Genomic DNA, 13570 nt, shown 5'->3' on the forward strand with positions numbered 1-13570 from the left:
TGGTTGCAGCTTAGAACAGGAAGGAAATGGTTGAATGGTTTTTGGCCAAGCCTTTGGCTTTTAGGAACCTCCTTGTCCAGTTTGGACTTTGCTAGGTGTTTGGGTGTTTTATCCATTGGGGAAACATTGCATTCATTGATCTCATGCCACTATTTCTGAAAGGACCAGCAGATGAGAGGGGTCGTATTGTATCTGGTGATGGTGTGTGAGCCTGCATTTTCTTCACTTCTGTGGTAGAATCTCTAAAACAGGAATGAGACTAAGATTCCCCCCTGCCCCCAGCACTAATACATGTATGTTTTATCCTTGTGGGAAAGTTTGCTTCTAAAGATCCATAGCATTTTTTCCTTTCCTTTTTGGGGGGCAAACTCTGTCTTATCACTTGCCTCAAAATTTTTCTTTTCCAGAAAGAAATTATTGTATTAGATTTTTATACTAGAGAAGCAGGATTCTTTTTTTTTTTTTTTTTTTCAGATGGAGTCTCGCTCTGTCACCCAGGCTGGAGTACAGTGGCACCATCCAGGCTCACTGCAACCTCTGCCTCCTGGATTCAAGTGATTCTCCTACCTCAGCCTCCCGAGTAGCTGGGACTACAGGCGCCGCCACCATGTCCGGCTAATTTTTTGTATTTTTAGTAGAGATGGGGTTTCACCGTGTTAGCCAGGATGGTCTTGATCTCCTGACCTCATGAACTGCCCACCTCACCCTCCCTAAGTGCTGGGATTACAGGTGTGAGCCATCATGCCTGGACCCAGAATTCTTTTTTAACAAAATATTTGCTTTAAGAAAATCTGCTTTCAAATAGTATATTTTTGAGATCAGATTAGTGATGTACATATTGATAGGAAATATTTGAAATATTTTAAGTAAATTAATGAATTTGGATTATTTGGCTTATATAAAAGAACATTTTTTAAAAATGTAATATGCCTCTGGGACTCATATTTGCTCAAATCCAAGAGTTGGAAGCTGGGTGATGGGCGGGTGAAAGGAAGTACTATACTTTCCTGTTTATCCTTCAAAACCACTGACCTTGGATAGATATATTTCTCAAATTTATTCATAAACGTCTTTTTTGTATCTCCTCCTAGGTATTTCAGTTACTAACTGATCTGAAAGAGCAGCGTAAAGAAAGTGGAAAGAATAAACACAGCTCTGGGCAACAGAACTTGAACACTATCACCTATGAAGTAAGGCTGGGCTTCTGGTAGACCTACCTAAAGTACCATTGAGGGAGGGGGGTTTATTCTCCCAATGACTGGCAGCTGAAATCAAGATTGCTTTTTATATGATCTGAATGTTTTATTCTAACCTGATTTTTGTTTGTTTGTTTGTTTTTTGACACAGAGTCTCGCTCTGTCGCCCAGGCTGGAATGCAGTGGTGTGATCTTTGCTCACTGCAAGCTCCACCTCCCGGGTTCATGCCATTCTTCTGCCTCAGCCTCCCGAGTAGCTGGGACTGCAGGCGCCCTCCACCACGCCCAGCTGATTTTTTGTATTTTTAGTAGAGACAGGGTTTCACCATGTTAGCCAGGATGGTCTCGATCTCCTGACCTTGTGATCCGTCCGCCTGGACCTCCCAAAGTGCTGGGATTACAGGCATTAGCCACCACGCCCAGCCTACTCTAACCTGATTTTTATTCTGTTTATAGAAGTGAGAGGAGTTTGGTCAAGTTTAGAGTTTAGCCAGCTACAAAGTTAGAAGGAATAGTGTAAAAGATTGCCCTCATTTCTCCTTGAAAGGGGATCACAGCTCACTGCAGCCTCAACCTCCTAGGCTCAGGTGATGCTCCCAGCTTAGCTTCCCAAGTAGCTGGGACTATGGGCATCCGCTGCCACGCCTGGCTATTTTTTGTTGTTGTTGTCCAGGCTGGTCTCCAACTCCTGGGCTTAAGGGATCTTCCCACTGCAGCGTCCCAAAGTGCTGGGAACTTACACACTTAAGGCTATTATTTTTCAAGTTTGAGATTCCTTCCAAAACATGTAATTATAATTCCTCCGAAATTTTATCTATATTCTTCCTCAAAAGCCACAAAATCTGTGTAATCACGAGAAAGCATCACATCATTGCAAATCAAAGAAAAAAAAGAAAAATCTTTTTATTTTGAAATCATTTTTCTTTTTTTTTTTTTTGAGACGGATTCTCGCTCTTGTTGCCTAGGCTGGAGTGCCATGGCGCAACCTCGGCTCACCTCTGGCTCCCGGGTTCAAGCAGTTCTCCTGCCTCAGCCTCCCGAGTAGCTGGGATTACAGGCATGCACCACCTCGCCCGGCTAATTTTGTATTTTTAGTAGAGACAGGGTTTCTCCATGTTGGTCAGGCGGGTATCAAACTCCCAACCTCATGTGATCCGCCCGCCTCTGGCTCCCAAAGTGCTGGGATTACAGCCTTGAGCCACCATGCCCAGCCATTTTTCTCTTACATTACATAAACGTAAAAGTGCTGGGATTACAGGCGTGAGCCACCGTGCCCAGCCATTTTTCTCTTACATAAAAGTTGTAGAGACAGTGCTGGGAGTTCTCATGTACCCTTCCCATAGTTTTCTCTGATGTTAATATCTTACATAACCATGGTACAGTGATCAAAACCAAGAAATTAACATTGGTACATACTATTAAGCCAAACTTAAATTTTATTTGAATGCCCTGTTTTCCCATTGTTGTCTTCTGGGTTCCAGGATTCAGTTCAGGATACCATTTTATATTTAGTTAACATGTCCCCAAAATGACATTCATTCTATATCCTTACTCTTCCTTTGTCTTCCATGACCTTGACACTTCCAAAGGCTCATCAAGTATTTTGTAGAATGTCTGTTGATTTGTGATTGCCTGATGTTTTATTATGATTACACAAAACCTATGGCTTTTGAGGAAGAGTACCACAGAGGTAATCTCCCCTTCTCGTGTCCTGATTTCTGGGGGTACATGATATTGATGTTTCTTATGGGTGATGTTAACTTTGGTCATTTCGTTAAGATGGTATCTGCCTGGTTTCTCTACTGTAAATCTACTGTTTCTTCATTTCCACATTATGTTAGAAAGGATTTGGCTGGGCGTGGTGGCTCACGCTTGTAATCCCAGCACTTTGGGAGGCCGAGGCAGGCGGATCACAAGGTCAGGAGATCGAGACCACGGTGAAACCCCATCTCTACTAAAAAGAAAAAATAGAAAAAATTAGCTGGGCGTGGTGGCGGGCGCCTGTAGTCCCAGCTACTCAGAGAGGCTGAGGCAGGAGAATGGCGTGAACCTGGGAGGTGGAGCTTGCAGTGAGCCGAGATTGCGCCACTGCACTCCAGCCTGGGCGACAGAGCAAGACTCTGTCTCAAATAAATAAATAAATAAATAAATAAGATGAAAGGACTCACCAAGTTTAGCCCATATTCAAGGGGAAGCGGGGCGGGGGGATTAAGCTCCACCTCTTGAAGGGAGGGATATCAAAGAATTTGTGGTTGTATGTTAAAACCACCACAGTAATTAAAAAATATTTTGTGGGAGATGCTTTGCGGCTAGGAAAACAGCCTACCCTTTGCTTAAGCTTTTAACCATCAATTTTAGCATTTATTGGTGGGTCTTTCCTGCAGTAGTTATGACTATGGTACAATTGCCTAAGAGTGATTTAAAAATTTTTCTCATTCTTGGCTGGGTGCGGTGTCTCATGCCTATAATCCCAGCACTTTCGGAGGCCGAGGCGGGTGGATCACGAGGTCAGGAGATCGAGACCATCCTGGCTAACACAGTGAAACCTCGTCTCTACTAAAAATACAAAAAGAAATTAGCTGGGCGTGGTGGCAGGCGCCTGTAGTCCCAGCTACTTGGGAGGCTGAAGCAGGAGAACGGTGTGAACCCAGGAGGCGGAGCTTGCAGTGAGCCGAGATCGTGCCGCTGCACTCCAGCCTGGGTGACAGTGAGACTCCGTCTCAAAAAAAAAAAAAAAAAAGAAAAAGTTGTCTCTTCTTACCCGTTTATTTATTCAGTTGTATATATCCATGTAGACTCATGGCAATTTATTTTATTCTTTGGGTTCCCCCTCTTTAAAAAAATTGTTCAAAATATAACACAATTGTCAGATTGAGGTTTTTTTTTTTTTTTGAGATCAGAAAAGTTTTCTCCTAAAATTTCATTAGTTATTCTTCCTCTTCTAGCTACTGGTTTTCTCTTTCAGGAATTCCAATTACATGAAGATTGGTTCTCCTGAATGCCTTTTTGTTTTATACAGGATTTTTTTTCTTTTTTGTTTTCTTTTTTTTTTTTTTTTTTGAGACAGAGTCTCACTCTGTCACCCAGGCTGGAGTGCCATGGTGTGATCTCGGCTCACTGCAACCTCTGCCTCCCGGGTTCAAGTGTTTCTCCTGCCTCAGCCTCCCTAGTAGCTGGGATTACAGGCATGCACCTCCACACCCAGCTAATTTTTTGTATTTTTGGTAGAGATGGGGTTTCACCATGGTGGCCAGGCTGGTCTCGAACTCCTGACCTCAGGTGATTTGGCCACCTCGGCCTCCCAAAGTGCTGGGATTACAGGTGTGAGCCACCGTGCCCAGCCTCTACAGGATTTTTACAAACAAAATTTTAGAATTTTAATTACAGTCATTGCTTTCGTTTTTTCTCATTCAGGGTTCTTTGTCTTATGCTTGGCTTTTTTCTTTTTTTTTTTTTGCCAGACGTTAAAATACATATCAAAAACACCATGCAGGCACCAGAGTCCTGAAATTGTCAGAGAATTTCTCACAGCATTGAAAAGCCACAAGTTGACCAAGTAAGTAAATCTTTTAAGTAGGAAGAGAGTGACACATGGTGAAATGATAGTTGCTACATTCGTAGCAACCGTGTATTGATATTCGGCTGGGTTTGGATTTAAAGAAGGATTATAGTATTGGAGATGAAACAACTGAAAGTTAGACATAGGGACTAGAGTAAGGAACAAATCTTTTTTTTTTTTATAAATGAAGAAAGTTCATTTATCCTAGTGATACTGTATTACTCTGCCTGCTTATTCTGCAAAATTAGCAGAGATTAATTTACATTCTCAAAAAAGACGGGTGAGGGGAAATGGAAATGCTTCATGGAAAAGAAGGCAAATTTAGGTCATGGGTAGAGATCTCAATCAAATGGGCCAAAATACAGTTTATTTATATCTGCTAACTCCCAACTGCTAGCATCTGACTACAGCATAACAAGCTTGGAATCGGGGAACCTGGGCTGTAGTCCAGTTTCTGCCCCTTATAGCACCATGACCTTGGAAAAGGTATTTGACCTCTCTGAGTTTCATTATCCTCACCACTGAATAAGGATCATCTGCTAAACTCACAAGGCTGGGAAAGGGTGAAGGGTGGTGTCTTCATGGAAACAATATGTGTAGATGTCCTTTTTGGACTCCAGAAGCCATAAATGATGCAACCTTATTTATTAACCATTAATGTGAACAGGGCCAACCATTTCTATATTATTAACACTGCTTCTTCCCTAATGATTCAATTCAGATAAACTTTATAAAGCACTTCACACCAAGAGCTGAGTATCAGGGCCACTTGGTTCTTACAGACACAGTGCCTCCAAGCCAAAATTGGTAGAACCAATAGTTCTACTCTTAAAGCAGGACCTCTCTAGCCTCCCATTATCTAGATGAAAATGAGCTTACTAATTTAGAAACACAAGTGAGTATATTCTAGGCTAACCAAAGTAATTCTTCTCTAATTATTGAGAACATTAAATGTCACGAGCTGATCTCAAAATATTAGTAAAATAAGTTAAATTGTTTTGAAAGGAAGGAAATGTGATAATGTGGTAGAAATGGGGAAAAAACAAGACAGAATTGAAATATTATATTAATCAAGTACTAACTCTGGTTTGAATGGGTAAATGCAGAAGACCTTTCTTCCTTCTTTTTTTATTATCTTTTTTTTCAAAATTATACTTTAAGTTCTAGGGTACATGTGCACAACGTGCAAGTTTGTTACATATGTATACATGTGCCATGAGGAACAAATCTTAATGGGGTTTAAAAATCTTTTCTTGGCCAGGCGTGGCGGCTCATGCCTGTAATCCCAGCACTTTGGGAGGCTGAGGTGGGTGGATCACCTGAGGTTGGGAGTTCTAACCAGCCTGACCAACATGGAGAAACCCCATCTCTACTAAAAATACAAAATTAGCTGGGCGTGCTGGCACATGCCTGTAATCCCAACTACTAGGGAGGCTGAGGCAGGAGAATCGCTTGAACCTGGGAGACGGAGGTTGCGGTGAGCCAAGATTGCGCCATTGCACTCCAGCCTGGGCAACAAGAGCAAAACTCTGTCTCAAAAAAAAAAAAAATCTTTTCTTGGAGTCCCAGTTTGTATGACATATCGCATCACCCCCACTCCCAGAATTCAGACCAAATTGGATGAAAAGTAGGGTTGACAAGTTAAAGTACTTTTTATAAAGTTGATCAGTGAAGTCTTTTGACATTTGTGTTTGCTTGAGGCAAAAGTGGCTTGATCATCTTCTGTGAGTTCTTGTAGTTTCCAGTTCCTTTTCTTGGTCTGGAATGAGTTCAACCTTTTAAAATTGAAAACGTCATACATCAAGAGTTTACATGAGAAGAAAACTAGCCCGTTTTTTTTTTATTGGTTTGGTTTTTTTTGAGATGGAGTTTCACTCTTGTGAGTTCATGCTGGAGTGCAATGGTGCAATCTCGGCTCACCGCAACCTCTGCCTTCGGGTTCAAGTGATTCCTCCTGCCTCAGCCTCCACAGTAGCTGGGATTACAGGTATCTGCCACCACACCTGGCTAGTTTTGTATTTTTAGTAGAGACGTGGTTTCTCCATGTTGATCAGGCTGGTCTCGAACTCCCAACCTCAGGTGATCCGTCCACCTCGACCTCTCAAAGTGCTGGGATTACAGGCGTGAGTCACCGTGCCTGGCCAATTTTGTATTTTTAGTAGAGATGGGGTTTCACTGTATTGGCCAGGCTGGTCTTGAACTCCTGACCTCAGGTGATCCTCCTGCTTTGGCCGCCCAAAGTGCTAGCATTTCAGGTGTGAGCCACCGTGCCTGGCCTATGTATACATTTTTGAATTGACTTGTTGATATCTGGAACAAATCCTGCTGAGATTCTGATTGGGATTGCGTTACATCTATAGGTCAGTTTTGGGGGAGAATTGACATCTTGACAATATTAATAATTCAAGATCGGACGGGCACGGTGGCTCACACCTATAATCCCAGCACTTTGGGAGGCTGAGGCAGGTGGATCACGAGGTCAAGAGATCGAGACCATCCTGGCCAACATGGTGAAACCCCGTCTCTACTAAAAATACAAAAAATTAGCCGGGTGTGGTGACGGGGGCGCCTGTAGTCCCAGCTACTCGGGAGGCTGAGGCAGAAGAATCACTTGAACCTGGGAGATGGAGGTTGCAGTGAGCCGAGATTGCGCCACTGCACTCCAGCCTGGCGACAGAGCGAGACTGTCTCAAAAAAAAATTTAATAATAATTTAAGATCAGTCAAAGGTTAAAAAAAAACAACCCGCCAATACTGAACCTTCTAGTCCATGAAAACAGTGTAGCATACAGGTTCTGCACAAATTTTTTTAGATTTATACCTATTTCATAATTTTGCGTGCTATTGTAAATGGTGCTCATTTCCAGTTGTTGATTGCTGATATAGAAGTACAGCTGACTTTATATTGATCTTATGCCCTCCAGCCTTGATAAATCCACTTATTAGTTCTAGGAACTTTTTTAGTGTATTCTTTAGGATTTTCTATGCAGAAAGTTGTGGTGTTTGCAAACAGAGTTTTACTTCTTTCTCATCTGTATGGCTTTTCCTTCTTTTTCTTATTTCATTGCCCTGGCTGGGGCCTCCAGGATGATGTTGAGTAGGAGTGGTGAGAGCAGACATCCTCATCTTGTCCCTGATATTAAGAGAAAACAGTCAGTCCTTCACCATTAAGTATGATGCTAGTTTAGGTTTTCCATGAATGTCTTTTACCAGGTTTAGGAAGTTCAGATTGCTGAGATTGGATGTTGAATGTTGTCACTTGCTTTTTCTATATCTATAAAGCTAAAAAGATTTGTAGCCTTTTGGCTGTATCTTTTTGTTTATTTTTGTTTTTAGTAGTTACTGAAGGGATCCCTACTAGGTTACTAGTAGGGTTAATAATATGCATGCCTGACCATTTATAGTCCAGAGTTAATATTTTACCAGTTAGTGTATATAAGTCTCTTTACCTTCTTTTTGTGTTATGGTTGTATTTATAACATATAATCTACATACATTGAAACATATAATCTGCATACTATTAGTAGTGTTTTTATATTTACTTTCTATATTCTTACATATTTTAAAGAACTTAAGAGAACAAAAATAGTCTTTTTGTCATCATTTCTTTTCCTCTCTATTCCTGAAGTGCCCTGTGTCCTTTTTATCATTTACTTCACCAGGAAGAACTTCCTTTGGCACTTTTCTGAGAACAGGTCTCTTGGCTACAAATTCTCTTATTTTCATTTAGCTGAGAATGTCATTATTTCCTTTCATTCCTGAAGGATAATTTCACTGGGTTGATTGATCTTTTCCTTCAGAACTTTTAAGATGTCATTTCAGTGACTTCTGGCTGTCACAGTTTTTGATTAGAAATCTGTGATCAGGCTGGATGCAGTGGCTCATGCCTATAATCTCAGCACTTTGGGAGGCTGAGGCGGGAAGATCACTTGAGGCCAGGAGTTTGAGACCAGCTTGGGCATCATTGTGAGACTCCATCTCTATATTTTGAAAAATAATTAATTAAAAAAAAATTTTAATCCGCTATCACTCTAACCCTAATGTGTCATTTTCCTCTGGCTGCTGTTAAGATTTTTTTATCCCCCTCTACTCCTACTGCTTCACTTCACTAGCCTGGGCGCGGTGGCTCACGCCTGTAATCCCAGCAGTTTGGGAGGCCAAGGCTGGCAGATCACGAGGTCAGGAGATCGAGACCATCCTGGCTAACACGGTGAAACCTCGTCTCTACTAAAAAAATACAAAAAAAAAAAAAATCAGCTGGGCATGGTGGCGGGCGCCTGTAGTCCCAGCTACTCGGGAGGCTGAGATAGGAGAATGGCGTGAACCCGGGAGGCGGAGCTTGCAGTGAGCCAAGATGCGCCACTGCACTCCGGCCTGGGGGACAGAGCGAGACTCCGTCTCAAAAAAAAAAAAAAAAAAAATTTAGATAAATTTAAAAAAAGATTATCAAGTCTTTGGTCTTCAATAATTTGATAATGATGTATTTCAGCTTTTTTTTCCCCAGTTTATTTTTGCTGAGCTTCTTGATTATGTAAATTTATGTTTCTTACTACATTTGTGAAGTTCTCAGCTATTTTTGAAATATTTTTTCTATCCCAATCTCTTTCTCCTCCTTTTCTTCAGCTCCCAGAAACACAACTGGTAAACCTCTGATACTGCTGTACAGGTCTTTGAGGCTCTGTTCCTTTTTAAAAAAATTTGTAGTTCAAATGGAATAATTTCTCTTTTTTTAGTAGAGATAAGGTTTCACTCTGTTGCCCAAGCTGAAGTGCGGTGGCACCCTCAGGCTCACTGCAGCCTCAGAGTCTAATGGGATAATTTCTGTTGATCTGTCTGTATATGCACAGATTGTTCTGGCATCTTCCGTTATCAAGCCTACCAGTGAATTTTTCATTTCAGGTATTTTTCAGTTCTAAAGTTTCCATTTGGTTATTTGTTATAACTTCTATTCTTTCCTGAGAACTTGTATTATTCCATTCATTTCAGGAATGTTTACTTTTTCCCCCAGTTATTATAATAGTTAGAATCTTGATAATTTTAACATGTCATCATGGGCTTGGCATCTGTTGATTATCTTTTCCCTGGAGAATGAGTCGTATTTTCGTGGTCGAGGTAATTGTAGATTGTATCCTGGGCATTTGAGTATTATATTGTTTAGACTCTGGGTCCTGTTAAAAGCTTCTGGTTTGTGTTTTAGGAGGCTGTCAATCCAATTAGGTTCAGACTTCAAGTCGGTCTTGCCTTCCGGGGCAAGGATTTCAGTGTCATTTGGTTTTGAAACCCACTCTGGGTCTTTGCATATGGGACTGGACTGGCAGTGGAACTTGCTCCCTTCTCACTTGGGGTCTTTGCTGTGCTGGGTCTGTTCCATGCTTGCTGTTTTGGTGCTGTTCTGCACATAAACAGCTCAGGTGAATCTAGAATTTGTGTTGATTGATACTCAAATTTGGAGGAGTCCCCTTCTCTAGCTCTCCTCTCTGGAACTTCCCTGCTCCTACCCTCTGGCCCACATGATACCCCCTTTTGGGTCCTCTAGCCACAAGTTCCGAGTTTCTCTCAAAGGTTTACCTGCCCACCTGTGTATGGTTGTTACTAGAGCTGTCCTTGGAGCAGAGCAGGGAAAGTAGAAAAGGGAAAAGGGAAAAATGACTCTTGGGCACTCTGGACAGCAAGGGCTCTCTTCCAGGCTACGCCTGTTGCTGGTCCCCACCTGGGGGGCTGCCCTTGAGTTGTGAGCTCCTCTTGGGTCTCCAGCCTTTCTCAGTCTCCTGGCGAGAAAGATTGGATTTCTCCTGGAGTTGGAGCTGCTTGTGGGGCCACCGCAGCTGCACCAGGATTGAGGCCCTGAGAGAAAAGGGGAAAAAGCCCCAAGAAACTCACATCCATCCTCCACCCCAAATGGTTCTCAGGTTTTGTTTCCCTCCCAGACCACCTGCTTTTGTTTGCTTCTCAGAGTCGGGTATTTTTTTTGTTTTTTGTCTGGAGATTTCTTCTTTTCTTTTCTTTTTTTTTTTTTTTTTTTTTTTTTTTTGAGTTGGAGTCTTGCTCTTGTTACCCAGGCTGGATGGAGTGCAGTGGCACAGTCTCAGCTCACTGCAACTGCCGCCTCCTGGGTTCAAGCGATTCTCCTGTCTCGGCCTCCTGAGTAGCTGGGATTACAGGTGCATGCCATCACCGCTAATTTTTGTATTTTTAGTAGAGACGGGGTTTCTTCATGTTGGCCAGGCTGGTCTCGAACTCCTGACCGCAGGTGATTCGCCGCCTCAGCCTCCCAAAGTGCTGGGATTACAGGCATAAGTCACTGCGCCCGGCTGTGTCGAAATTTTTCACTGTAATCTGTGGAGAGAGAAAGGCTTTCGTGGGCTTCCTCCATCTTCTCCTATAGCAGAAGTGCTAACAGTTGATTTTTAAGGCCTCTTTTCATCTCTTTGGGCTAATGTATTGCTTCCTAAGCCCAACATCTTTTCTACTGTAAGTATGGACAAATACTGTTCAAAAAACCTACAAATATATAGGCATTGTCTTGCAAGCTGATTCGTGATTGGCCATGATCTATATAAATTTAAAGCAGACTGTAGTATTCAAGAAGGATTGATCTTAGCTCCCTTTTTTCCACTAATGATCCTAAAATCGAAGATTTTTAAAAATCTTTTTAAAAGCCTTTCTAATCCTTTTAACCTAAACCCTTTGATTAATTGCTTGTTTCCATGACTCTGCCAAGAGTTAACGCTTCAGGCAGCGTTGTTGTCCAACAGCCAGAAGAGGGAGCGGCAGGCTTCTTCACTGTGGCTGGGCCTGGCTCCTCTGGGAACTTGCAGCTCTTGTTATATTTGTGAGCATAACACATTCAGTTATACTCTTATAGTTATTTTTAAATGTACAATTAAATTATTGTTGACTGTAGTCACCCTGTTGGACTATCAAATACTAGATCTTATTCATTCTTTCTATTTTTTCATAGTCATTAACCACGTGCACTTTTCCCACCTCGCCCACCCTGCTGCCCGTCCCCGCCTCTGATCTGCTCTCTGGTCCTTCTCCTCTCTCTGTCTCCAGAAAGCATGGACTTCTTGGTTACAGCCTGTAGTGGTAGCTGAGATTTTGAGGCCTGGGTGAGGATGTCAGTAGGAGGGTCAGAGGATGAAAGTCAGCACCATGAGAGTGCCAGAGCCTCTCTGGAGAAGAGAAAATCCAGAAGGAGATGAAGAAGGGAGAGTCGGATCAGGAAAGAATTGAAAGAGAAGGTGTCATGGAAGCCCCGAGGGCAGGCAGTTTTAAGGAGGGAATGATCAGCAGTGTCAGATGGAGTAGGACCGAGGAGCAGCCGCTGGATTTGTCCGTGTGGAGGCACCAGGCCCTTGAAGCAAGAACACTTTTGGTGATCACTTGGGCAAGAGCTAGGGTGCAGGGAGTTGAGAAGCAAGGGGAGAAAGTAGAGACAATGAAAGTGGCTTGGTTCTGAAGCCAGCAGGGAATGTTTGTGCGCTGACCCCCTTAATTCCACCACCCCAGACTGGAGTGTGGAGTGCCTGGGGGCCTGCTGTGACCACAGCAGTGCTCAGCTCCTTGGGTGTAGGACAGGGAACTTGCTTGGTGGTTTGACCTCGAGTTGGAGTTTTTCAGGGAGCGGTTGTGAATGTCTTTGCTGATCTTCTGGTCATCTCGTTACCTATCCTCTGTAGCTTTTAGTCCTTGCGATCCCTCTTCTCCCTCTTCACGTGGAGACCTCTCAGACGGGAACTGAGAAAACTAACCGGAATGAACTCATCTCCCTTCCAGTCCTTTCCGATTGGCTGCTGGTTCCCCTCACCGTGGTCTCGGTGGAACATGAGCCCCTTTGCTGGAGATGTGGGCAGCAGTTTCTGAGGGTCTTTACTTTTCCCTCCTGGAATTTCAGCCTCTCCATGTGTTTGTCTCCCCAGCCGGTGGCCATTCTCCACTCTCCTTCCAGACCCTCCCTCCTTCGGCTGGAGCTGCTTTTTTACTTCTGTGTTATCAAGAGGTTCGTTCCTCCACAATCATTCCTCAGTCCTCAGAGTCCAGTTGTCAGCACAGCTGTCATTCCACTGAACTGCACAGGCCACCAATGACCTCTTGGTTGGCAAATTCAGTGACTTCTATATTGACACAGTCAACCTATTTTTCTCGCTCTGTCTCCCAGACTGGAGTGCAGTGGTGTGATCATAGCTCACTGAAGCCTCAGACTCCTGGGCTCAAGCAATCCTGCCTCAGCCTCCTGAGTGGCTAGGACTACAGGTGTATGCCACCATGCTTGGCTAATTGTTTTATTTTTATTTTTTGTAAAGACAGAGTCTCACTTTGTTGCCCAGGCTGTTTTTGAACTCCCAGCCTCAAGTGATCCTCCTACTTTAGCCTCCCAAAGTGTTGGGATTACAGATGTGAGCCACCGTGCCTGGCTTCTCCTGGCCCGTTAAATGGAGGCACTTTATGGTGTTCTGTCCTGGTCTTCACTCACTCCACAGTTGGTCTCTGGACCCATAATATCCACTCCATGGTTTCATGTAACTCCTTGCAAATAAATCTAGTGCTGGTTTTTTTCCTTTAGTTTTAGACCAAACTAGACACACTTTTTGACAGAAGCCTCTTCAGAGTTATAAAGGTACTACAAACTCAAATTTCATGTTAAATAATGTATTTTTTTTCTAAACAACCTAACCTTGACTCTATCTGTTCCCTCACTCCTCCTCCCCGATCCTACCCAATCTAGGCAGTTGTCAAGTCCTGTTGACTTTACCTGAGGGTGACGGGAAGCGTTTCATGTGTTTAGACGCTTACTGGCATGCCTGCTCCTGCTG

At 43.0% G+C, this 13570-nt stretch overlaps 1 protein-coding gene across 4 annotated transcripts in view; it reads left to right on the forward strand.

Moving 5' to 3' along the window:
• Window positions 1-13570, forward strand: part of CRCP (CGRP receptor component) — a 42469-nt gene that overhangs the window by 17361 nt on the left and 11538 nt on the right. For 3 of the 4 annotated variants that reach the window (XM_057302701.2, XM_008967235.5, XM_057302702.2), the window contains 2 exons: window positions 1092-1190; window positions 4658-4752. In XM_057302701.2, coding sequence (XP_057158684.1) covers window positions 1092-1190; window positions 4658-4752 — 194 coding nt within the window. The remainder of the gene's footprint in view (window positions 1-1091; window positions 1191-4657; window positions 4753-13570) is intronic. The other variant, XM_008967236.5, reaches the window with a different exon arrangement.

Source organism: Pan paniscus, chromosome 6 (genome assembly GCF_029289425.2).
Source record: "Pan paniscus chromosome 6, NHGRI_mPanPan1-v2.0_pri, whole genome shotgun sequence".
NCBI classification, from domain to species: domain Eukaryota; kingdom Metazoa; phylum Chordata; class Mammalia; order Primates; family Hominidae; genus Pan; species Pan paniscus.